Source organism: Melopsittacus undulatus, chromosome 3 (genome assembly GCF_012275295.1).
Source record: "Melopsittacus undulatus isolate bMelUnd1 chromosome 3, bMelUnd1.mat.Z, whole genome shotgun sequence".
Taxonomy (NCBI): Eukaryota; Metazoa; Chordata; class Aves; order Psittaciformes; family Psittaculidae; genus Melopsittacus; species Melopsittacus undulatus.
The window spans coordinates 46,971,207-46,997,643 of NC_047529.1; the positions used below are offsets into that span (position 1 = coordinate 46,971,207).

Consider the following 26,437-nt stretch of genomic DNA (forward strand, 5'->3'; position numbering starts at 1 on the left):
GCTGACAAATCTTACTTGCTTTGATCAAGCTAGAACACCACACCTTTACTGTGGTTAGTCTGGTATTGTAAACTTCAACATGGTCTAGGAACCAAGGTATGTATACAAAGCTCATTCTGGATTGTACAACTTCAGATGAAGCCAAGGATGGTATCTTTAAGGCCACCCTTGCTTCTAGCAGTCAGATGAAAGTTAATGCAGATACACTTAATGAACTTTGCTTATACTTGCTATGTGCAATGTAGTCATACCTGAGGTGGCCTGTGAGAATATAATGAAATACAGTCATGGGCTGACAGCAGAACTTCAGAAGGACTATTTTCAGACAAGACTTAAACCATCATGTAGTGCTATACATTACACACATTCATATACAAATACAAAAAAGATATACTTACCCTAACTTCATAAACATTATCTGAATAATCCACACTCTGGCAGACATAGCTGTATCCTCGAGCTCTTGATGACAAAAACAGCTGAAAATATTAAAGTCATACATGAGAGGAAAGATGCTACATAAAACACTCATAACAATTATCAGCAAATTTCTTGCTACATCAAACTTACCTGAACAGAAAATATCCTTCTCAATCCTGAGAATACTACTGAAGTTCTAACAACCTGTTTTGAGACAGGGCCTATTTTTTTCTTGTAAATTAAAAAGAAAGTACTCACTTTTCCCTGCATGTTATCTGCTCAGAGCTCTGTACAAATTTGTACAAATTCCAGTATGACCTTAAGATACTCAAACCTGAGCATTCTTTCTGATAACTCTAGCTTTGCAGATATAAAATATCTTAATATTTTCACTATGAATGACAGAACCACTATTCCTGTGATGGATTTGAGACAAGTGTCTCCAAGAGACAAGGATTAGATAATTTGGTTTTACTATTCTTATATATTATGCGTGTATATATATATATATAAAAGAGTATACCCCCAGAAAAAAAAACTAAGCCTGAACAGCCAGTTCTCAGCACCCATAAAATATATTGAGAGAAACTGAATGAAGAAAAGGTTCCATTTTCGTGCCAACAGAAATGGCCTAAAGCACATGAAGTGCTCCTGTAGGGCCACTCCAAATAAAGTGCATTGCAATAACCTGAACAGAAGACAAGCTTGATATTTGAGCAAGGTCCCATTGGAAAGAACAGCACTTGCCTAGAACTGTACAAGTAATACTTCTAATCTTGACATTCACGAATGTTATGTTCCAAGACTGTTTAAAGACACATAATCCCACCCTGTCATCCTTGAATATTTCTGTTAAAGACAGAAGTGGGGCAGACATAACCTGTAAATTGTAAGCTGTGAAAGTGAAGAAGGATAATAAAAAAAAAGAATCTTCAAAATAAACATGGGTCAGCATAGACTATTCTTACCACTAACCTGACTTCCTTCTTATTTAAACTTGAGTTTACTTCAGTATCTCATCTTGTAGACAACAGTAGGGGTGCAGTAGGGAACCTTTTCTTCATTCAGATGCAGAGATAAGTGTTATCCAGAGAAAACCAATGTACAAAACCTTGGGAAACTCTAGACTTATTTTTTGTATGTCTGTTAAATTAGAGAAGTGAAAGAATGGTCCAAAGAAATAACCCCAAGAAAGACAATGAACTACTTCTGCATCATTTGAGCCCATCTGCAAACTGCTGTAATACTACTGCCTTCCAGTGTGGTCAGAAGCAGGCACATGTGTAGGACCAAAGGAGAGCAGGAAACAGTTCAGTCCGCATTGTTACAGAAACTAACCAATCTCTACTGTTAACTACAGGGTAATTTGACCAAGGTTCATTTGGCAAAAGGCAGTAAATTGACTTCACTAGACTGCCTCAAAGTAAAACAAGAAATTAAAGATTTTGTGGCAAAACAGGTACTACACATCTGGGACTTCTGCATGTTCTAAGCAGGGTTTGCTTCTAATTTTAATCTGAATTTGAGTCCAACATACGGGAGTCTTGGACTAGACAACCTAGCAGTGTTTTATTTACTTTTTAATATTAATTCTTACAGACAAACAAAACAGCTTACCTTCAGGATACTTATTTGAATAACATTTTAAGGCATTTCACATTCAAATTCTCTTCTCAGCAATAGCTGGAAACTTTACAATCATTCACAAAATACAAACTGCATATCATTTAGCTCATGTGAATTACAACAGTGGCACACCGGTATTGTAAACCTCATGTTGACTGAATCAGAAGATGCCTGGTTGAAGGGAACAGTTGAAACTCCAACACTTTCCTCCTATCAATCTCTAAGATCACGAAAAGACATTTCCTGTAACTGTTGTATCCATAGCCTTAACATCCATGGAACAACCACCTACTATTTTAAATAGCAGGAAGCTAGAACCTGTCTGTGTCTAAAATTAAAAGCTTTCAGCCTATCAGCAGCAAACACTTATTTGCAGTCGCATTCATTTTTATGTTAATTCAGAGATTTGGAAATGTCATACAAACTCAAGTGTTACACTATAAGGAACAAAGGCTTGAAAATTAACTGATCTTAAATCTGGTATAATTTAGCTTCTGGATAAAACAAACCAGATTAAAAGAGTATGTGAAAAGTACAGGCATGGCAAAAACTGCAGAGTTCATTTCAGAGGAGTTTCAGTTTTAATCTGTGAAGATTAATGGATTTCATCCATTCCCACAACTATCCTTGGGTGTCAGGATAGTTTCTGTTGTTCCTGTAGTATTTTATCACTTAGTCGAGTAGTGCAAGGAAACAATTTAGACAAAATGATGACTGAGGTGGGATGGCTAATATTTTACTGATCCATGTCTTAAAAAAAGGCTGAAATCAGTTATTTTATCAGAAATTTTATTATAGAAGCTCTGGGGAAAGGTCAATATGCAGATCATCATATTTTGCCATGCTTTCCTGCCAAAGTATAGAACAGACTAGCCAGAAAGAGCTCTGCAATGCTGTAATTTTAACTGCTCCATTAATTTGGTTACTTCTGGAAATGGATTTTCAAATTTATGATCTGAGGTCTTTCAGGAAGAAGAATCACAATTCACATAAGCAAAGTCACAGTAGCACTCCTTAGCATCAGCTATATTTTGGGGAGCAATCCTTGAATAATGATTACTGAACTGTTAAGTAAGCCCATTTAGCTACTGCTAAAGAGCTGATCCACTGCACTGTTACTAGTCATTTCCTCTGCACAAAAAATTTAACAAAGGAAAAATGCAGCAACATTGCAATTTATTAAAACACCCAGAGTGTTGCAAAACAAATTAGAAGACTGGATTATTTTACTTTTAAAGATATACTTCATTTTTATTCTAATTCTAAAACATAACTTATAGGTGAGATACTACTTTTCCTCACTACAACAGATGTCTGATTTTCTAAAATTTATCAACACATTGAAGGCATCAACAAACAGCTCAATTTCTAACAAGATACATTCTGACACCCTTTAGGATTACTAAAAAGTTGAAAAAAAAAATCAGTTGCAAGCATTAAATCTCTACGTGTTTTAGTTAATCTGTCTAGTATTTACACTAACATAAACCTAAATAGGTCTTGGAATAGCTACTACACAAATTTTCTCTATGGACTCATTTAGTGCATTTATTCTCAAACAGATGTACCTAGCTACAGAAGTACTCACATCAAAGGCAAACTAACTTTATAGAAATCTGTGCAAAACATTCCCTGTCAATAATCCTAAATATGTAAGATTATTTTCATATTGCAATCTGTAGACACCCTCAGACTTAAACAGGAATTCCCCCCTGTGAAAGGATATACACACCTCTTTGAAAATGAAGAAGTTGAGTAGAACCATTCCAAAGTTGTAAACAACCAACAGGAAACGTAACTGGAAGGGCTCTCTTGTCTTCATCCATTTGGGGCCCAGCCAGACAGTGAGGAGATAAATAGTGCTTATAGTCAGCGTTGGAAATGGAGACTGCATCAAGGGCCAATCATCAACACGTTTGTCTGGGGGGGTGAAGCAAACAGGAGTCAGCAAGGGCTGAACAAAACATATTTCACCATCATTTTATGCATTGCATTTGTCAAATATTATTCTCTCCTGGAATAGCTGCATGAGACAGTAGAAAACCAATACATGCACTCTTTCTAGGAAGGTTAAAGAAAACAATTCAAAACAAAACAACACAACACTATATCACATTAGCTGACACAGAGGTTCATAATGTCATGCAAATTCTGTTGCCCAGTTTTACAATCCAAAACAACAAAGCAAACAGAATCACATGAGCCCAATTACAACCTAACCCACTAATCACAGAACCCTAAGGGCTGGAAGGGACCTCGAAAGATCATCTAGTCCAACACCCCTGCAAGAGCAGGGTAACCTAGAGTACATCACACAGGAACTTGTCCAGGCGGCCCTTGAATATCTCCAACGTAGGAGACTCCACAACCTCCCTGGGCAACCTGTGCCAGTGCTCTGTCACTCTCACAGTAAAGAAGTTCTTCCTGATGTTAACGTGGAACCTCCTATGCTCCAGTTTACACCCATTGCCCCTTGTCCTGTCACTGGATATCACTGAAAAAAGCCTAGCTCCATCATCCTGACACCCACCCTTTACATATTTGTAAACACTGATGAGGTCACCCCTCAGTCTGCTCTTCTCCAAGCTAAAGAGACCCAGCTCCCTCAGCCGCTCCTCATAAGGGAGGTGTTCCACTCCCTTCATCATCTTTCTGGCTCTGCGCTGGACTCTTTCAAGCAATTCCCTGTCCTTCTTGAACTGAGAGGCCCAGAACTGGTTGCAATATTCCAGATGCGGCCTCACCAAGGCAGAGTAGAGGGGGAGGAGAACCTCTTTTGCCCTACTAACCACACACTTTCTAATGCATCCTAGGATGCCATTTGCCTTCTTGGCCCCCTTCTTGGGCACATTGCTGGCTCATGGTCATCCTCCTGTGCACCAGGACCCCCAGGTCCCTTTCCCCTTCACTCCTTTCCAGCAGGTCAACCCCCAACCTGTACTGGTACATGGGATCTAATTCCCTAAAATCTGATTTTGCTTATGACAAACAGTGACTGCAGCAGTAATGCAACCACATATTCAACACCACTGCAAATGAAAGATACACAAATCTGGCAAAGCTGATAAAATTAATACCTTTTATTAGTTTAAAATTTGGCACTAGAAAGCCTTCTATTAATTTTATACGGATTGTATGATGCTAACCAAGCACCTTAGCTATATGATGTAGGTCAGCCTCCAGTTTCAGAAAGAATACTAACAATATTACTGGAACACAACTAAGAGTTTAAAGGGATAGTTCCAGTTAGAGTAATCTGTGGTGCCATATGGGACACAAAGATTTTTACCTCCAGACTCTTGTCACTCACAGGATCCAGTTACACATATTCTACGACTCAGAACATGCTGTATTAAGTTCTAGATCTGTACCAAAAAAAACCAACAAAAAAAAAAACCACTTTCAGCCTGATGAACCAGTCACATCTAAGATTAGAAGATGTCTCTGCTACGGAAGAGGGAAGGGAGTGACTATAGTGACACCTCCTTACTCAGTGTTTCCTCCCCCCCCTCCATATGAAGGCTAATGTGTAGTTAGAGACAAAAAAGTAACTAACCCATAACTATCAATACTTAAGATACTGCACAGCTGTATTATACTATCAGGATTAGTTAGTATTGTTAGTTAGTTAGTAGGATACTAACAGGATTATTTTCCAGAGAAGTTCAGATGGAAATTGCACCACAGGGCTCATTGGGAACCTCAGACATCTAGAACATCTGCTTCAGTCATTTGTGGGCAAATTCACAAATAGCAGTGCAGTTGCCCAAAGACTTATCCAGAGGAAAACATTCTTCTGGAGAACTGTAATCCAAAGTCAGTGAAATAAACCCCTCTACCATAAATTAATTCCTGTTCCCAGATATACTAACAGGTTAGAAAGCCCTTTTTATCTACAAAATAAGTAACTCTGTTGCAATAAGGAAAGTACAAAACAGCACTGCCATTACTCCTCCTACACTTCTTTCTTGTTTCCTTAGTTGCCGTTAAGGTCATAAATTAGAACCTCAGTTTAGAAGCAGATTTCATGAGACTCTATTTCTAATGAACAGCACATATCACTATATACAGAAATACAGCGTGCAAGGCACTAACTCTTCTTGCTCAGACACTTGATCTGCAAACTGCAAGCAAGATGCTAGGAGGCCTAAAAAGAACTGAAAAAGGAGAAAGAGAAATCAGCCTAGCTGCTTCCATTATGGCTATTAATATCAGAAGAGAGAAGTCATCCTAACGCATGGAAACCTCCATAAAGGCTTATGCAGCCAGGATGACAGGAGTAACCCTTGCAACCACAGCCACCAGCAGAAACCAAGGGCAAGATAGGGCAAGAATCAGAGAGAAGCAGCAAAGTAAGTCAGATAGATTGGCTGTAGAAACACAGGCATTGAAACAGAACAGAAGAAAGACAGTTACCTCTTACTTTTCAAGAAGTACCTGGAACAAACACTTCTATTACAATTTAACATACTGCCTGTAAATTATGAGAACATGCACTTTATGCTACAGTACCGTGTCTTGGGATGTAAAGGAACAGCCCAATTTTCCAGACATCACAGAATACTACTATAGAACCTGAAATCACACTGCTGCACTGCAGTCATTGCACTATTATCTTCCTTATACTTTAGTTCCTTGCTGCTTTTAGCTTTACCAATCTGAATTTGAAAATAATACACCACTTGGGAGGCAAGAGAACTGGAGAACCTTATCATCCACCTGAAATGAAGTAATGGGCAAAGACTCATCTACACTAAACAAGCAGAATGGTGTCACTTCAGACACTGTAGTGTGCAAAGAGTTAAGAGTATGTGAGGCAAGAGACACATTTACTTTCCCAAACACTCTTCCACTAAACAGTATAAAGAGGCAAGGATATACGAAAGAATCTACCTTCTATTTTCTAACCCAGTGTTTCATGGTATCCTGAATGCTAAAGTGACAATATGAAAAACATGAAAAGGGAAGAACATTAGTATTTTTCCCAGTAGCTGAATGTTACCACCCACTGCTGAAAGTAGGAAGCTATGACCTATTTCAGACTTCTTTTAGTGGCAGGAGACAAAGATTTCTGGAGGGAAGAAAGAAAAACCACTAGCAGGTGAAAGAAAAAACAAAGGGACAACTTTTATAAAAGCCCAGCTACAAGTGGGCTTTGCTCACACTTCATCAGCACTGTAAACAATTAATTCACCTACTTTCCACAAATAAAACAAATAGAAGAACTGGGGAAAACCAAGAGATGTATTTAATTGACAACAAGAGCATCTGAGCAGCTGCCATTGCACTTCTATACCTGTAACATGGTTTCACAGCCTGTTACTTTCCCTCTGCACAGGGTTTAGGACAGTGAGCCACCACATCTAAGAGACAAATCTTAAAGCTGCTGAGAAAAATTCACAGGAAAAAAAGAGGCTTATAAAAGGTGGAAGCAAGGACAGGTGGCCTGGGATGAATACAGGGATGCTGTCTGGGAAGCTTAGGGACCAGGTTAGGAAAGCTAAGGCCCACCTGGCATTAAACTTGGCTAGGGATGTTAACAGTAAGAGGAAGGGATTCTGTAGGTATATAGCAGATAAAAAACAGAGTAGGGACAATGTAGGCGCCCTCCGGAAGCTATCAGGAGAACTGGCTACCCTAGATTTGGAAAAGGTTGAGGCTCTGAATGACTTCTTTGCTTCGGTCTTCACTGGCAAAGGCTCTGACCACACCACCCAAGTCTTGGAAGGTGGACGCAGGGACTGGAAGAATGAAGACATTGTGCTCACTGTAGGAGAGGATCTGGTTCAAGACCATCTTAAAAACCTGAATGGACACAAGTCCATGGGTACTGATGAAAACCATCTGGGGATCCCAAAGGATCAGGCAAAGGAGATCCCGAAGGAGCTGGCAAATGAAGTTGCAAAGCCATTGGCCATCATATTTGAAAAATTATGGCAGTCAGGTGAAGTTCCTGATGACTGGAAAAAGGGAAATATAACCCCCATTTTCAAGAAGGGGAAAATGGATGACCCAGGGAATTACAGACCAGTCAGTCTCACCTCTGTGCCGGGCAAAATCTGGGAGATTCTCCTGGAAGGCATGCTAGGGCACATGAAAAACAACAAGGTGGTAGGTGACAGCCAGCATGGCTTCACTAAGGGGAAATCCTGCCTGAACCATTTGGTGGCCTTCTATGACGGGGCTACAGAAGTGATGGACAGGGATAGAGCAGTTGATGTCATCTACTTGGACTTGTGCAAAGCATTCGATACTGTCCCACATGACATCCTTGTCTCTAAATTGGAGTGTCATCAATTTGATAGGTGGACCACTCGGTGGATAAAGAACTGGCTGAATGGGCGTATGCAAAGAGTTGTGGTCAATGGCTCAATGTCCAGCTGGAGACCAGTAATGAGTGGTGTCCCTCAGGGATTGGTGTTGGGACCGGTCTTGTTTAACATCTTTGTCGGTGACATGGACAATGGAATTGAGTGTGCCCTCAGCAAGTTTGCCGATGACACCAAGCTGTGTGGTTCGGTTGATCTGCTGGAGGGAAGGAATGTCATCCAGAGGGACCTTGACTCACTTGTGAGGTGGGCTGATGCCAACCTCATGAAGTTTAACCATGACAAGTGCAAGGTCCTACACCTGGGTCGGAGCAATCCCAGGCACAGCTACAGGCTGGGCAAAAAGGAAATTCATTGTAGTCCTGTGGAGAAGGACTGGGGGGTGTTAGTCAATGAGAAAATGAACATGAGCCAGCACTGTGCACTCACAGCCCAGAAAGCCAACCATATCCTGGGCTGCATCAAAAGGAGTGTGACCAGCAGGTTGAAGGAGGTGATCCTGCCCCTCTACTCTGCTCTCGTGAGACCTCACTTGGAGTATTGTGTGCAGTTCTGGTGTCCTCAACATAAAAGGGACATGGAACTGTTGGAACAAGTCCAGAGGAGGGCCACGAGGATGATCAGGGGACTGGAGCACCTCCCATATGAAGACAGGCTGAGAAAGTTGGGGCTGTTCAGCTTGGAGAAGAGAAGGCTGCGTGGAGACCTCATGGCAGCCTTCCAGTATCTGAAGGGGGCCTACAGGGATGCTGGGGAGGGACTATTCATTAGGGACTGTAGTGATAGGACAAGGGGTAACGGGTTGAAACTTAAACAGCAGAGGTTTAGACTGGATATAAGAAAGAAATTCTTTACTGTTAGGGTGGTGAGGCACTGGAATGGGTTGCCCAGGGAGGTAGTGAATGCTCCATCCCTGGCAGTGTTCAAGACCAGGTTGGATGAAGCCTTGGGTGACATGGTTTAAGTGTGAGGTATCCTTGCCCATGGCAGGAGGGTTGCAACTAGATGATCTTAAGGTCCTTTCCAACACTAACTGTTCTATGATTCTAGGATTCTAATCATTTGCAAGAAAAGCACAGCTTACCGATACAGAGCACATAACACTGCCCAGGGAAATTATCTGATGGGGACTTGGGGGACCTGACACCTCCTAGGGCAATTAATTACACTTTGAACACAGAATGCCTGTATAAGGGAATTCAGTTCTGGAGTACATCCTGGCAAAAAAGCATTATCAGTAGTCAAAAGTTTATTCTAATTCCTACTGTGCTAAAAACAACACCTTGCATATATTTTAAGGACACTTAGACTCTACACATGATTACTTTTTATTAATAGTGCGGCACCAGAAAACATGCTGTTATTCGTCCCAAAATTTGCTAGATTTAGAAACTTGTTCATCACAAGATTTCACCTGCATAATGCAAAGTAACTTACTCAGTTTCAAATCAGTGTCATTCACTATTTTTTACTGCACAGAAAGCATTACAAAACTAATTTCATTTCAGCTTACTACGCAAGCCTGCTTGTCCATGTTGTACACAGAAAACACAGTTAAATGCAGACCCTCGTTCCAAACTTCTTTTCAGATACCCTCTTTCGAACCAAGCTAAATTCACTCTCAAGTCATCTTCTTAAGTTGCAAACCAACCAGGCTACTCCAATACCCTCATTCCTGCCACCCTCAGCCCTGTTCCAGCAAAACCAGCATACTTATGTGTTCTCTTTACTAGCTGGAATTGACGAACACAAATGATTTCTACAGATTACAGAAAACTGTGATAGCTCAAGGAGACATACGAGTGTATCAAATCCTGCAGTACTTTGCATGTAACAGGTACATTATTACTTGAAAGGTGAAATAAGCTTGAAATAAAAAGACCCAATCCTCGAATTACAAAATCCCTCCAACTGCTTTGAAGCAAAATGACCAGTGCCTTTACCTGATTAGAATTGACAGAGACTGACTGAATCTTTCAGGAGATTAATGTGTTTGTCTTTCAAATCCTAAGACCCAGATTCTAATTCAATCACAAAGAAAAAGGCCTGTTGTGATAGCACAAACTGCAGTACAGTGTTTTCTTTTTTGATAAGGTGAGAGAAGTTTCACAACAAACATTTGAGGTTGCAGTCAATAGTAAACAGAAATCCAAAGCAGAATAAGGCATCTGCTAACATGCTCCTGCTAGGAAATTACTGTTATGTAAGGGAAGAATATGAAATATTTATATACACAAGGTTTTCCTGCCGTTTTGTGTATATACATTTTAAAGCTTCACATTGCAAATTCAGGAAAGAGAAAACCACCTTTATTTTATATATGTATATAAATAAGAAATAATTTTAAATGCCCTGAAGCACCTGCCCTTGCAGGATTTAATTCCTCACGTGGGGCATTTAACAGGAAACACATGAATGCCTCAGATTTCTTCTTCCAAAGAAACAAGAGCAGGACCAGTGAAAAGGACTGAATATCCCATCTTGTAATGTCCAAAGAGGACATAATTAACCTACACTGAAATATGGAAGGCAAATAAGATAAATTTTGGTAAGTAAGGCTGCACTGACGGTGATCTATAGTTAAAACCCACAATAAACTTCTGTGAAACATACCATGTATTAATATGCAAATACTTCTGTTGAATGTGGTTCAGCATTTTCTTTCCAGCAGAGAGGATCTGAGATGTTACACTTCCTATGTATTACTGAGCCTATGATTTTTTTGTAATTTCCTCAAGTACAAACTTAAAAAATAAGCAAACAGATGCACAGCACAGTTCCTATATTCATCAGAAGAAATCCTGAAACAGTATAATGGTGATGATCACTGCTTTTAAGATTAGTTTTAAAGAAAACATTACATAACTAAAATATATGACTTGTGAAATTACCTGCATTTCGGATCAAGATCAGATTCAAAATCAGTACGTGGTCTTTATTTTTACTTTAACAACATATGTATTCCTTGGCTATAAAGTCGCTACTCACTAATTTATCTGGAGAGCCTTCCAAAGTTATTAATAGCTATTGATACTATTCTCAGCGCAAAGACACTTACAGTGCCAATCCAGCACATCCATCTGTCCAATTACATTTCTAAAGACTGCAGAAATGATGGTGACTGTTTAAAAGTGGTTAACAGCGAGAGCTCTCTGCAGATCACGCTGTTTACTTTAAAAATAAGTGCTCTCAAAGCCTCATCTCACCTTAAGAAAGATTTTTTTTAAGTGAGAGAAAGTTTAATTCCAAAATATAAGGAATGCAGACCAGTGCTATCTAACTGGAAGACTGTTTTATGAACCTGTTCTGGGTTCAGCTGTAACAGTTATTTTTCTCCTTCCTAGTAGCTGGTGTAGTGCATAGCAGAACTACACTATTTTAATTGTCTAAGAATCTCCTACATCTTGTTAGTTCCACTAGCACTACAATGGAAGGATATTATAAAATGAAAACATGCATCATAGAAGAAAATGTGTGAGAAACAACATCACACACTTTAAATGTTTACAAAGCTTCGTATCAGATTTCTTTGCAGTATTTTAGTGCCTCCCCCTGCCCTTTCTCTTTCTGGTTATGGATTAATATTCTATACAACGCACTTCTCTTTCTGCATTTTTATCAGAAATACTGGCTCAGTCCTGTAAATATTTACAGGTGCATAAGGTCCACTGTGGCTATACCACCACTGCAGACTGGGTCAGTTGAAAACAAATGCGAATAAACATCTCCATTAGACTGTAGGCTTTTAAACTAAATAAAATAATGCAGAGAATTTGCTACCAGTTTGTAGATTCCAAGAAAAAAATCAGCCATTGACCAATTGAATGCTCAGAACATACAAATAGAACAAAAGCAGAACCTATAAACTAGTATGCAAGTAGTTACATGGGCTGCACAACTTGCAACTGAAGATTTTGAGCAGTACCATTGCAGAGTCAACATTGAAAGGCCATACATCTTTGAATTGAATACCAACAGATTTTTAAGTTTTCTATTCACTTATTACAATTTTACTAGAGTGGTTTATATGGCCAAAATGAATTATACTTCTAAAGGTCTCCAGTATTTGAATTAACTTGTTTGCTTTGATGTTTCATTGCACTTTGATTATTCATTGCACATATTGCACTCTAATCCTCCATTATCACAGTTTATCAAGTTTATGAGAAATCTTACAATAGAAGACTGAAGTTACAGCATCAGCTAAAATAACAGGCCTATAACCTCACTTCTGTTTCAGTCAGAAGTCTGTGTCTTCCTAGGAGGGACTGTGCAGATAGATTGCTGCAGGAAAGCAAAAGGATTGGTACATAAAGAATGGCCAGTGTATGCTTCTTTCTCACCTTTATCTCTTCTATCATACTTGGCAATGTCTGCAGTCTACGAGTATTTCTAAGGAGTCTGACAGGGTCAATGATTCCCATACCTAACTCAGAAACATTGAAATAATCTACAAAACAAAGGCCATGGAACTTCCCTTAACCAGTTCTAGCTAAGAGATCTTCCTTACAAGAATTTCCCATTTTGCTACAGGACACATATTTTCAGAGGCAGAAAACTCAGTAGAACACATAACAGCTTGCTGTAAAGTGTTACCTGGACCTACTGGATAAATTTGCTCCCTAAATCAAGGAATAAGTATTAAGCTTTAACCAATTTGTGATAATTTTCTCTGCTAGACTGAAGACCTATCTTTTATCTTATTTTTTTTCTCTAGATATTCTACAAACAATTAAATCAGCCTTGAACTTCTTTGACAAGGAAATTAACTATAGCAATCAAGTACCTGACAATTTCCCTCACAGAAAAAATCTGTATTACCACAATGATGTCATATCATCAGTGGTAGTTATGACTGGCAAGATCAGAAAGAGGTGGTAATATTATGGGTAAAGCTATGCACATGATGCTATATGCACAAATGTTTCCAAAATCTAGCACAGAAAAGCACAAGAGATGGCCTGATCTAAGCATTTTTTTTTTTTAATACAGAACAGCACAAGGAAAACACGTTTACTTTGACCTTCAGGAATGAATGGAAATACCTGAGTTAAGTGTTTTGTCAATCCTCAAGCTTTAACTAGCCAAGAACAAACTGATTTGTTTGGACGAGTAACAGGAGACATCAAAATTTTATGACAAAGCATTGTCATTTTAACAAGTTACGAAACACCAAGCTAAGATGCAATATTTGGTCTCCAGCACAGTGAATAATGAAAGCATGTACTCTGAAAAACAGAAGTAACCCTACAGATTTTAAAAGTTTGCAGATGAAGCTGAACAGACCCTGTTGCACTCAGAAATGAGATGCCAGCTCCAAAGAACTACAGACAAGATTAACAGGTACCGCCTATAAACAACTGTGGCTTTGTTTTAAATGTCAGGGCTTTGTAATTGGCTGTTTATTGACTAAACAACATATGCAACATAAAATCAAAATACCACACAGCTAAGAACATCCCCTACAGCTAATAAACACCTGTGTAGTATGCATGTGTTTCATAAACTCCCATTACAGTAACGGGAATGCCTAATCCCAATTTGCCATTAAGAGGTCTGATTTATTTTAACTAGTATTCTCATTATTCTAACTAGCATTCCAGTCTTCTTGGGACTCACATCATTCAGTCACCGATACTATATTGTCTTTGTGCCTGTATATAGCAACTCAGAATACGCTTGTTTCAAGACAAGGATAATAAGGAAATTATTATGAAGTTCAGGAGCCATTTCAATTCACCATCTAGTCTCAGGATTTTCAAGTCTAAGAGATCAGTTCGTTCAAGTTATTTTTTATTTCCCTCCTCTGTTAATCATATTTATTTGTGAGGACAATGCAAAGACTGCTTCAAGGAATAATAAAAATATAATCCTCATTGAAGCTTACACAAGATTTGCGAGGTAATACGCCCTTCAGGCTTGTAGCATTCTTCCATTTGTCAGATCTTACTTTTGCAAGCAGCACAGAAGCAAGATGAATTCCCAGTCCAGTGAAACCTACATGCCTTTTCTTAAATGTTACAAGTTATGGAGTAAACAGGTAAGCAGAACAGATAAACAAGCAAAAAAAAACCCAAAGCCATGGCATGCACTTCTATGAACTAGTTGCAGTAATATGTGATCCAGCCCATGTCTTTGTATTTCTTTAGAAAGAAAAGTGCTCCATAAAATACACTTAAACAAAATTTCTCCTATAGTTTTTTCTTCATTGAAACTTTTGTGGTCATAGCCAAAACTGTATTTGTGAGCTCAGACTGGAGACTTCATTACTTCCCAAAAAAGCAGAGGGTTTTGTTATTATGAAAATAATTGTAGGGGTATCAGTAAGGAGTAATGAAAACACAAGATTTATGCACATTCAACAGTGCAATAACAGATCAGACTACTGGCCATTTAGTACCATTCAGGGTTCTATAATGTTGAAGCAGGTGACCACAAAATAAATCCCAAAGCTAATATTCTTGAAAAATGCGGAGGATTATTAATAAGTTTAATAATACCTGCAAGGTCTTATTCACTGTAGAGACATGTTACATACTCAGCATACATGGAACAGCAAGTTCAGCACAGATACATGTCTTCCTAATGTGCTAACACAGCTGAAGGATACCAATGCTTAACTACACAGCAAGTGTAAACCACTTGTATTGCTGTTGTTCTAACAGGATGATTTGAGGTTGAAGATGAACATTTAGAGACTCCTAGATAAGTGATTAAACATGTATAAAAACCAGCAATGAAAACTGAAATCCACCTAAAAATAATATACCAAACAGTTACTTGAGAACATCTGCAAGGAGCTACACAGAAATCTCTGACAAACTACCTGCTTTTTTCTGATTGCATCAGCATGAGGATGCTGCTCATCAATTTGGTTTTACAGAAAGATGAAGTCCGATTTCTGTTACTTCTGTTTCCAGTGAAAACTACAAAAGGAGTTATTGAAATATATTTGCTCCTGCGTAAGGTTCAGAGGCAGAAGTAAAATTTACAGTTGTAAGGTACATTAGGTCTTCTGGTAGCTTAACACCAGTATATCAGACAAAGTCTCCTAAGAAAAATAAACAAAAAAACCACAAAACACTTAGAATTTAATTCCTCAATGGGCCTTCAACATCATAACAAATGGCAAATCTGGTGGGGTAGAGAGGATGACAAAAAACAAACACCACAAAAAAACCCCAAAACAGACAAAAAAACCCCAAACCACCTACTTTTGAAATGTCAATTTTTAAAACATGAACTGAATGAGAAAATGTTCTTAGCCCCCAAAGATGACCAGAATGATCACTGCCTGAATCTTTCACTCATTAGGTATACAGAAGCAAAATCATCAGTTTGGCAGCTAGATAATGCCATACCCTAATGAATGCTACAATTGCATCTCTTCACTTCTACGGTCGTGTTACCTTTCATGGTAACATACAGCTCCCATGCCTATGCTTCTCCAATGGTTTCTGCATTCTCACTCTTGAGTGAAAACTCATGGATCGCTGAAACCAAGTTAGACAGAACAGAAGAAAAACTGACCTAAATATGAAAACATTTTGGGGTACTCTATGTGTAAGTATTTCTATTGGACACACCTGTTCTTGGTAAACCACTAAATATTAAATGCAAACCCAGACAATATTAAGTCTCATATTTACAGCACAGCTAGCCAATTTATCACTTGTATTTCCTTCTTTTTTCTTTCTTTCCCATTTAGAGTATCTTAAACCATTTAAAGACAAGGTGTTACAAAGATGCTCTAGGGATAGAAGGACATAAAATCTTAACACAAAAGGTGAAAGAAATGGGTTACAAATTCCCTTCTTCCAGCAACACTCTGTTTTATTGGTTTCTGAATGCTCACAATCTCTCATACTTGCTATAACTGGGAGAGGGAACAAGGAGATGATAAATAAAACCACCATGGAGAAGCATGCAATCTGAAGCATAACTACAAGAGCAGGAAGAAGATACTTTTGAGATACTGCACAAAGTGATAAGAGGAATAAGAAAGTGGAAATAAAACAATTAGAAGTCCACAATTATACTGAAACTGAGGAGTATGTGTGGAAGGTGAATAGATGGAGTGAAACTAGGGAAGAATCTCATGGTACAAGCAGATACAATGCCACAGAGAGACAGAACACTCTGGGGCAGGAGTTAATAATCAAACCACTGAAATTATTCAAGTACATGAAGAAAGGATTTGAATTGCAGTCACATAAACGAGTTAACCTGACATGACCAAGAGCAGTTAATGCCCACAGATGTGCCATTATCTTTCATCAAATGCAAACCAAATTTATGTAACTTATTCCCTCTCACCTTCCATGAGACAAAGGCAAACTAGCTCATGCTTGAGATCCAAGCACACACAATGGAAGTTAATACAGAACATGTTGCATTCTATTAATCTCTAGGCTTGCCTTGGAGCTTCTTACTGCTTTACCTACAGTCTAGGGTGCAGTCCTGAAAATCCCCACAGAGTTGACACCTAAGTCTCAGCAGACCTTGGTTTCAGAGCTGCCTTAATTTATGCCCTTAAAATGCCACAAGACCTGGAAGTCCATACACTAAAAAGTACTTGAGTCTTTACAACACTGAGCAGCTGTACTCACCTGCCACCTAAGCAAGACCCAAAAGCTATGTATTCCACATCTACATCTTCCTAAACGAGGGGTCAGCCAAGATAGCCCCCCACACAAGAGCTCCTTATGAAATGGAATGGTAGCTTCAAGCTTGTTTTTGAATACAGCCTGAGAAAGCAAAGCCTTGTCATATAACAGTTAACTATCAGAGTAGCCCTACTTCATGGATCTGATCTGCCCTCAAAAGCCCACTGTCCCAACTTCTGTGCTCCAGCCACACTTCACTCACACCAACACTCTTTAAAAAAGCAAAAACTCATTCTTCTTATGGCCAATTACTTTCAGCTAAACAGACTCTCATTTACCTCCACTTTTTCAGGACATTCATGTTTAGCCCCATTTGCCTTACCTCAAAAACCCTCCAATACACACAACAGCCTTCCCCCCAACTCCCAGTCCTGCATCCTAGCAAATTCTTCCTCCAAAAGTTCTCTCACAATTGAAGCCTCTTCATTCACTCACCTTTCATTAAGTGCTCCCTTAATCCTTTCCTTGTGAATAGCGTAACTCCAAAAACCTGTCTGGACTGGCAAAGGAAAAAGCGAAGTCAAGCTTCACCCACTCCTCATGGCTCCTGTTCTAGAAGACTTTAAAAGGAACTACATTCTGTGTTCCCTACATCTTCCTCTACCAACTGTCCTTATGAAAACTTTGATAACCTTTCCTGGTTGCACAGGATAGTAACCAGTAAATAAACTGAATGCAACCTCTTCTTGTCTTCCATAGCTATAACCACAGCCCTGCTACATGACTCTTCACCCCAAGTACAGCATAAATACAGAATGACTACCACGATCAACTTCTAGCCATGTTTCTCCAACTAGAGATCTAAGAACAGCTGTTAAACCACTGTGCTCAAACAATTTACCATAACCAGTGCAGTCCCCAGGAAGAATGCATCTGCTTCATGCCACAAATATTCCAACTGCTCAAGAACCCTTCACCTTTTGTTGTAGGATGTGGCTCCAAGACCACATGCTGATCTGCACCTCACTAATGGCATGCAGCCTGAGCTGAGAAACATGATCTGCAAGAACTCTACTACAGAAATTTTAAACATCTATTAATTTGGCCTTCTGCAGTAGGTAGTAGAGCAAAGCAATCAGCTGGGTTAAATTCTGTACCAAGCAGTTTTGTAACCTTGCTCCATGGAATCTGCCTTAAGAACATTAGTAATATCTTACTTTCTCCAAAGATTTCAAGACATGGTATCTACACAGCCTTAGAAAGAATTTTCAGAAGCTATGTTCTTGTCATGTTGTCCAAACATTTCCTTTTGCTTCTGGAACATGCTGATTAATGTTCACATATAAGTTCATTATCACATTCTTGCTGGTGCTCTTTGAAGAATTTCCATGATGAGAGTTGCACGTGATCACCTACAACTCCATCATTTTAGAAAAGTCATCCATTCACAACTCAGCTCCTTGTCTGTAGCGTTAACTTTGCTTCAGGCTTCTCTCTCAGGCTTGAGTTCTTGAAGCCTGATGATCAAAAAAAAAATCTCTAAGTAGACATTTCTCCTTCAGTACTGTACTTTCCAAACAATGTCTTCATTGCCAAAGGTGCTTGGTATTTGTTTTGTTCTGATTATGTGTTTTGAGTTCCACAGTCTGATAAAAATCTTGTGGTGATAAAATGTGGGTAGAATTTCCCTTAAACACTCAGCAAACTGTCTTCAATACCAACAGCTGTTTCTTCTTCACCAATAAAGTCCCTATCTCCACTGGCAGGCAGTTAAGTGGGATGCTCAATGAAACAAGTGAAGTTGGATGCTCCTAGTGCTCTGTGTGATTGAGAGTAGACTCATAATCTAGCCTTTAACATTCTTCTGTAATCAGTTTCTCAAAGTGCTGCTTCTGCCATGGGTTTTCTGCCACAAGACAGCCTAACCCAGGTACACTAGCTTCCCCATTTTCTGGTGTGTTTCTGCCTGTCTAATCCTTGTGCTTTACCCAGATGTGGTCAGATAAAAGCAGATCAAAACCAATTTTCTTCTCGAGGGACCAGTTTATCTGAAAGACAGGTATCATGCCAAATAATCAAGTCTGATGTTCAGCCAGCTCTCTGGAAGCTTAGGAACACATTCTGATTTGTTTCTGTGAAATAGACTTCATGAACCTTTGTCTCACCTTTCGCTCTCTCTCCCCATCATCACTCTCAGAAGAACTTTCATATGGATTTAGTTTGCCTCCAGCTTTGGCACAAATCCTCAAATACAAGGTAGTACTTGCACTTAGACTGTTCTGCTAACCACCCCAATGAACTTTCTTCAAGGATAAAAATTCAGGATCCTTTGGCCACATTTTGTTTCTTCTTCTCTCCTTTGTTTTCCCATGCAGAAACCATGTGTCTGCTCCTACTTCTGTATCCTGGACTGAAAAAGAAACTGAACCTAAATTTCCTAACCATTTTTAACTTAGTCTCAAGATCTTCTGGGCAAAAACTTTTATGGCAATTTGAATTCTCAAGGAAGCTGCTCCACTGATTCACTTTTAGAGAGCAGATGTAAGTTTCCCCTCTTCCCCATCCTCACTGCCTTATACTTCTGACCCAACTGATAAAAGCTGTGATTGACATGGCTCCTAAACAAAATGCTACTTCGAAGAATATTCTACCACTAAAGTGAAAGTTTGCATCTTTCTCCTCTCTCCTCCTGATGGAAAAAGTCCGTAATCTTATTAACTGCAACAGCTGTAAATAGTTGCTGTTCCAAAGCAGTCCCACGTGGATGGGGATGGCCCCACCTCCTTTCAACTTGGAGGTCCAAGAACACCCATTCTCACCCGAAGTCTGTAAAGCCTTTTTTTTTTTTTTAGCTCAATGCATTCAAATTAACTAGTTCCTCTACAATAACTCTTTTCAATACAGCGTTTCACAAACCTTTCCTTTTAAAGCCACAGCCTCCTAGTTCCCCTCCCCAATTGCAAATGTCTCTTCACCCCCATGTTTTGAGATTTCCACATTCTTCTTTCCTGGATTGTATCCTGAGTTATTCATCTTAATAGTTCCCCTGGACTCAGCCTGGAACCTCCCTTTAAGTCACCTGCTCAGTCATCTAATCATGCCCTTAATCCTTTCTGGCAGATCTAACCCCAATCAGCTACGCGAGCTGAGAGAAAGAAGGAAGCACTGCCCTACCTATTACATGTAAGCAGTCCTGTGCCCTTATAGAAATAATGGCATGGAATTCCTTGATCATGTTATCTCATAGGAACTGTTCCATCCACCACCTTTTGTTCTCCTGATCACCACTAACACCATATTTTTGTCTTTCTGTCTCTCCTTGAAATGTATGGATTCCTAAATGCTTTCCTTCAGCCATTTCAGGTGAATATATGGTTACAATGGATTTCAGGCTTTCATGAAAGGGGTAGTCAAAAAAGGTAGTCAAGGAAGGATAGAGGAAAAAAAGTAATTTTTCAACAAATTAACACATAAAATATTAAGCTAAGGCTGAGAATATATTTGATAATACATATGCAGAAAAAGTAATGGAATACCGTTATTATACCCAAATTCAAAAGTTAAAAATAAAACAAAACAAACATATCAGCTTTAGATAGTATGCTTAATGATACAAAAATTGTGATATCATTAAAAAAACCCAACCAAACAACTCAGTTAGGCTCACCAGATACTCAAGTCTTTTGGGGTTCTGTTTGGTCTCAGAAAAGGTCAGTTGCTTCTTAAACAGCACAAAGCAGGGGAGGAAAAAGACCGAATCTTTACAGAACCAAAATAAACCATCACAAGACTCAGTGGGACGTTCTGGTACAGTTCTACACAAGTCTCATCATAGGAGCACAGGGGAGCAATAGAAGACACCTACTGGCAGGACCATCCTGCTGAATATGGAGAACAGGGCTAAACACAGACATGGGTGTCCAATAAAAATTGAAGGGAGAACTGGAGAGAATGAGTAAATTTGGGTTTATATGAATGAGAAGGTTTTGTGTAGGAGTTGAAGTGGGAATAAAATTTCTTCACATTTTATTGTGTAATTTTGCTGTGTAGTAGTCTTTCAGTATGATTTATTGTGTAATGCTATTGCATGGCATCATTTGTTGAGTAACTTTGCTGCGTGGTATAGTTTTTTATTTAATGATATTGAACATTAGGCAATGGTATTGCACACCATAATTTGTGTTTTCTGTTGAGCAACATCACTGCCATAGTTCTTGACACAAAGCTGAATTGCATGAGTTCAGAATTTTAACATATATTTACTCAGAGATGGCAAACAGACTATCTTTTTCTGAATGAAGACACATGCAGAAATGCAGTAAACTGAGCAAGTATTTAAGCAGAACTTAGAACTTGAGATATGATTTCATTAGATAGCAATGCAGCACTGCCTCAGAAATCTACCTTGTAACTTCTTTGTGTGATGTTTTCCATATCTGTACTTGACTGTAACAACTACAGGAGGACCTTGTTTTACATACTACTGGGTATAAATAAGAATAGTAACATGCTTTTGATGCAACTTAGACTCTACCCAAAACTATCCTTGCAGGGACCTGCTGAAATTCAGAACCTGAACAAGAAACTCTTCACCTCTTATGCAAAATGCAACTGATAACAGAGGATTCCACTGTAATGAAGTGAACAGCAACACTACTTAACTTAGAGGAAAAGTTTAAAACTATGCATAAGTATATTAGTAAAAGACTTGAGCATATTTTAGATGCCATCACAGTATCATCCTACTATTGTGTAACATTCTCCAAAGAAGCAGGATGAAGAAATAAGTTTGTTCTATATGTAGTACTAATGTAACTTACGTATCTTTACATTCCTTACATAAACTTGCCTTTTCATCACTCTTTTTCTTCTCTAATCATTTTTGCCTACAACAAATGCTGTCTATACACAAACGTAAATAACACATTTGAAGTTCTGGAAATATATCAGAACTTGAAGTCTTTTTCCACACAAATCAAGTAATACATAAGGATATCAACTCTGTACACACACCTATTTTTATATCCATCTGAAAATGCTACTGACTGAATACAACAGCATCTTTTCACACATTACCTGTCAGTCTATGACCAATCGTATGTTGCAAGAGGCAGGGAAAGAGAGAAAACACTGGTAGATTACATTGCAGTGCTGCTGCAAGCATTTTTATTTCATCTCATATCCTGGCAGGTTTGAAATACAGAAGAAAAAATACGCACACAGGCGTATTTTTTCTAATATGGCAAAAACTAGGAGATAAACTGGGAAGGTAAATTGTGGAGAAAAGTGAACTCCATCTATACCATACGATTAATTTATTATCTGACAGATGGCAGAAGGGAGGGGGGTGGAAAAGACTGCCGATGCAGTGAGATTCCTGTCTGTATCTAAGGCCCTACATTCTCACTTATCATACTACCACAAAATACGTTCACAGTTACATTCCCTCCAGAGTTCTGCTCCATGTACTTCTAGGTTTAAATCAAAAGAGCCTAGACCTCATCACTGTGTGGGCAACTGAAAAGCTAAGAACACATCCAGAGAAGCGATTCTTCTGTCAATTGCCCATGGCTAGTCACAACAGTGACAACGAAAGCTGCGACTCTACCGCACTTGTTTCATTTGACTAGGGAGAGAGCCATTCATGCTGACCAATACTTCCAGAGCTATTGGTCATCGTAGCAAGTTAGTATCTCATTTGCTGTCCCAGCACTGAGAGCTGCTTTTTCACATTTCTCCATATTCCAAGACATTCCTCCAGCATCTTCCAAACTGCAGCCGTAGGGTGCCAATACATAAACGGAGCATATTAAAAACGGAAAACAGCAGAACCGACCCAACCACACTTAATATAAAAGAAAGGCGTCAGCATTAGCGGTAACAACCGTTTCCTCATTTAGTTTGCTGAGCTCCACGCGATGCTGTCACAGGACTCCCACCTGCTACAGAAGCCAAAGGCTGTCTGAGCTCCAGCGGGAATTATCAGAGGGCCTCCCTTACCCCCGACATGAGACTCCAGTATGAGCACCCCAAGACACTCTGCAAAGAGGGAAAACCGAGGAGCGACGGCTGCGGGAAGCCGACTTCGCCAAGTCCAGCCCGCAGGGGCCCGAGGGGACACCCTCACCTTGCCATGAAGAGATGCCCCGAGCACCCCGGGCCGTTACACGGGATTAAGGAGATAAAACACACAAAGCACCAGAGCACTACCACAAGGACGAGAGGCCGGCCCGAAGGGGCCCGGGCGCCCGCCGCAGCCCCGGGCCGGGGCCCGCCCGCCGCCTCAGCCCCCCTCGGAGCGCGCCGCGTCTCCCGGGAGACGGAGCCATTTTGAACCGCAGCGCCTCAGTGACAGCGGGGTGGGGGGCGCCAGGTACGGCGATGGCGATGACGGCGAGGCCGCACTGGCGCGTTACCTCGGATGCTCCAGGTCCAGCGGTAGAACTCGAGGGTGTCGTTCACTACGCTGGACATCAGGCCGATGGCGCGGGGGGGTTCTGCGGCGGCGGCACCGGCACCCATGGTGAGCAGCAGCAGCAGCGGCGAAGCCGGCAGACCTGTCATTGGCGCGTGCGTCCGTGCCTCTGCGCCGGGGCTGCTGCTGCTGCTGCCCTTCTACAGCTGGGGATGTGATTTAAATCTCTATCTCTCGGTATCTTCCCTCCAGACTCCGCCTCGCTCCCGTCACCGGCTCCCGCGCCCCGCGGGCAGGGAGGAGGGCGCGGAGGCGGGGAAGGGAGGGATGGATGGATGGATGGAGGGAGGGAAAGAAAGGCAGGAGGCAGCGGCCGCGGCTCCGCAGCACTGTGCGCGGTCCGGTGCGGTGCGCTCGCGTCACGTGACTGCCCCCTCGCTGCCCGCCGGCAGCTGCCCGCCGGGTGCGCGTGGCCCGGCGAGACCGCGCAGGCGCAGTGCGGGAGGGCGAGGGAAGCAGGTGCGGGGAGGCTTCGGGCGCTCGCTGGGAGAGCTTTCTCCTCCCTCAGTGGGCGGCTGGGGTGGGAAAGAGGTGCTTAATGTCTTAGTGTGCCTTTTGCTTTAAAGGAGATATGTTTTTACCGGGCGGGGGATAAAAATTTCAGTCATCTTTTATTTCCTTTATTCCTTTCCTCTTCTTAGCAGCTTGTATTTTTCTTCTTCTCTGCTCCCCCTGTCACTCCCCCTTGGTGGACCGGCCGAGGCACCGGCGTGAGTAGCGCTCACTTTACCTTAAGCGGTCCTGCTGAGGTGTCGGCCCTTCAGCTGACTCCCTGCTAAAATCCCCTCTCACCACTGATAAAACCCGCAATGGCAACGGGATCTCGCAGTCTCCCAACCCCACCAGAAACGGATGGTGGCGTTTCCCTCACCAGCAACTTACCCAGCCTTCTCCCGGTGCCACCAAGGTGTCTTTCGCACACTATCCCCTCCACCTCCTGGGCCAAAGCCTTTATGATCTCTTCATGAAGCAGGGAGGTTCGCCCACCCAGGCTGTTGCTGGGGGTTGCAGGGGAAGTGGGTTCTGTGGCAATGGCTAGCAGGGCCTTTGGTGCAGTTCTGGCTCAACCATTCTGCACCCTCCCTTTCAACCCCAGTAAACCCTCTGCCTGATGCAGGTGCACCAGCTGCTCCTCACACCCTTTGCCTCTTATCTCCTCCTGCCAGCCTGTCTCTCATCCCTGCCCATGATCCACATAGTGTGGATGGCTGCAGACACTCTTGGGATCAGTTTTGCCACTGAGGGACAGGAGGGGAGCTGCTCCACATGGATGTAGGCTTTCTTCCTGCAGACAGCAGATCAGACAGTACCTACCTCTCCCTCCCACAGTGCACCAGCACCTGTGTCGCCTGTTGTCACTTGGTCTTCGTGATCACAGCTCCTGGGTGTTGCCCTCCATTCAGCTCCTGGACTGTCCTGGCTGCTGCGATCCCAGCCCTATGAACATGAGAGGCACGCTGGCCATTGATAGTTACTCTGCAGTGAGCAGAGATGCTGCATCTGGTGCTTGGAAACCAGCAGGTATTCCAGAGGAAGGATCATCTCCACTGGGAAAAGGAAGAGGAGCTATGTCAACCTCTGGAGGCCTGGATGGACAGAAAAGCCCAAATTATTCCAAAGCTACCTGAAAGTCAGAGCTGAAGCAAGGTTACCACAGGCTGATGTGTGGACAGCTTCTACTCTCGCAAGAGAAGAATCAATCAGAACTCTGCATGAATTATAGATTTGAATTACATTTTATTTCAATGGCACTGATCATGGGGGGAGGTCTGGTGAGAGCTCTGACACAATCTGTCGCTGGGTATGGCAAGGCAAACACCAACTTCCTTCCCAAGGTTTGCAGGCAGACAGCATAGTGTTACCTGTGGTTCCTGTGCCTCCTTTGGATGAAACCGTGACAGCATATTGTTGGGCAGTTAGAAACTTGCTGCGTGGTTGTCATTTCTAAAGCACAGCTTCCGAACTTCAACATTATCACTTAAATCAAAAGGAAACCAGAAGAATAAGCCATAGTCCTCAAACTAGTATATGTCTGTTTTCCATAGCCACCTATTTGAAATGGAATGGGGTCCTGAATGAATCAGTGCGACAAAGGATCTCACTACCCTGCCATCCCTGAAGTCAGGCAAGATGTGAGATAAGCAAAGTATTGTCAACCCAAGGAGTAAAGAGCCATAGTCTACCAAAGAGCAAAAGGAACAAGACATATTAGCAATATTAACACATATTCATAATAATCATTTATATTATAGCCTAGATATGCTTACTACTTTATTAAAATTATTATTTATTTATTCTATGGAATTATTTTTTGAACAATTAACACCAACAATTCTGGTTTATAAAATATATGTATGAGCAGGTTTACTCTTTCATCTATTTCAGATTAGATAACTTTTCTTGATTGCAATTAATTCCTTTATATTGGCAATATGATTGTACACAGATAATTTTACAAAGCAATTAATGCTTGAAATGAGCCGCAGCAAAGCTGCAAACTTGGAGAACAGGGAGAAGATGAACAATCTAACCAGAGTAACATCTGTACTTTGATACTGGCTTTAAAAAATCTGAAGTTTATGACAAACTATTGTCATTAGTTTAACTTTCAGCCTGCAAGTATGCAGACGTGCTTTTAAAATTAGGTCCTTGTCTGCAGGCTTCCAAAGACATCTCAAGAATTTGCTATGTCTGTGCATGCAGCAGGATGTGCTGGCTCTAGGGAAGCTGAAACCCATGTCTTCTGCTTAAAGAGAGCAGGTGGAAGGCATCCACTGATGCAGCCTCCAAGGAAATCTGCAGCATAATAGTCAGAAAAATATGATGCTTAAATGTCATTAATTAGCTAATGTTGTCATCTTCTGCTTGGTAATCTCCATGTTTCTAACACCTGGCCATCTCAGATAGGCAAATTCCTGCTTGGAAAAGGCAGTGATACCAGAGGAACCCATAACTTCCCAGCTGTGCTCTGGCCATTCTGG

The 26,437-nt window shown here is 40.9% G+C and overlaps 1 protein-coding gene across 1 annotated transcript in view; it reads right to left on the reverse strand.

The window, feature by feature from the left end:
* Positions 1 to 23,605, reverse strand: part of ELOVL4 (ELOVL fatty acid elongase 4) — a 36,595-nt gene extending 12,990 nt beyond the window's left edge. Inside the window, exons 1-3 of the mRNA XM_005153153.3 lie at positions 23,398 to 23,605; positions 3,779 to 3,966; positions 399 to 479 (exon numbers count right to left, since the gene is read on the reverse strand). Of these exons, the coding sequence (XP_005153210.2) occupies positions 399 to 479; positions 3,779 to 3,966; positions 23,398 to 23,545 (417 nt within the window). The 5' untranslated portion in view covers positions 23,546 to 23,605. The remainder of the gene's footprint in view (positions 1 to 398; positions 480 to 3,778; positions 3,967 to 23,397) is intronic.
* Between the last annotated feature and the right edge of the window lie 2,832 nt (positions 23,606 to 26,437).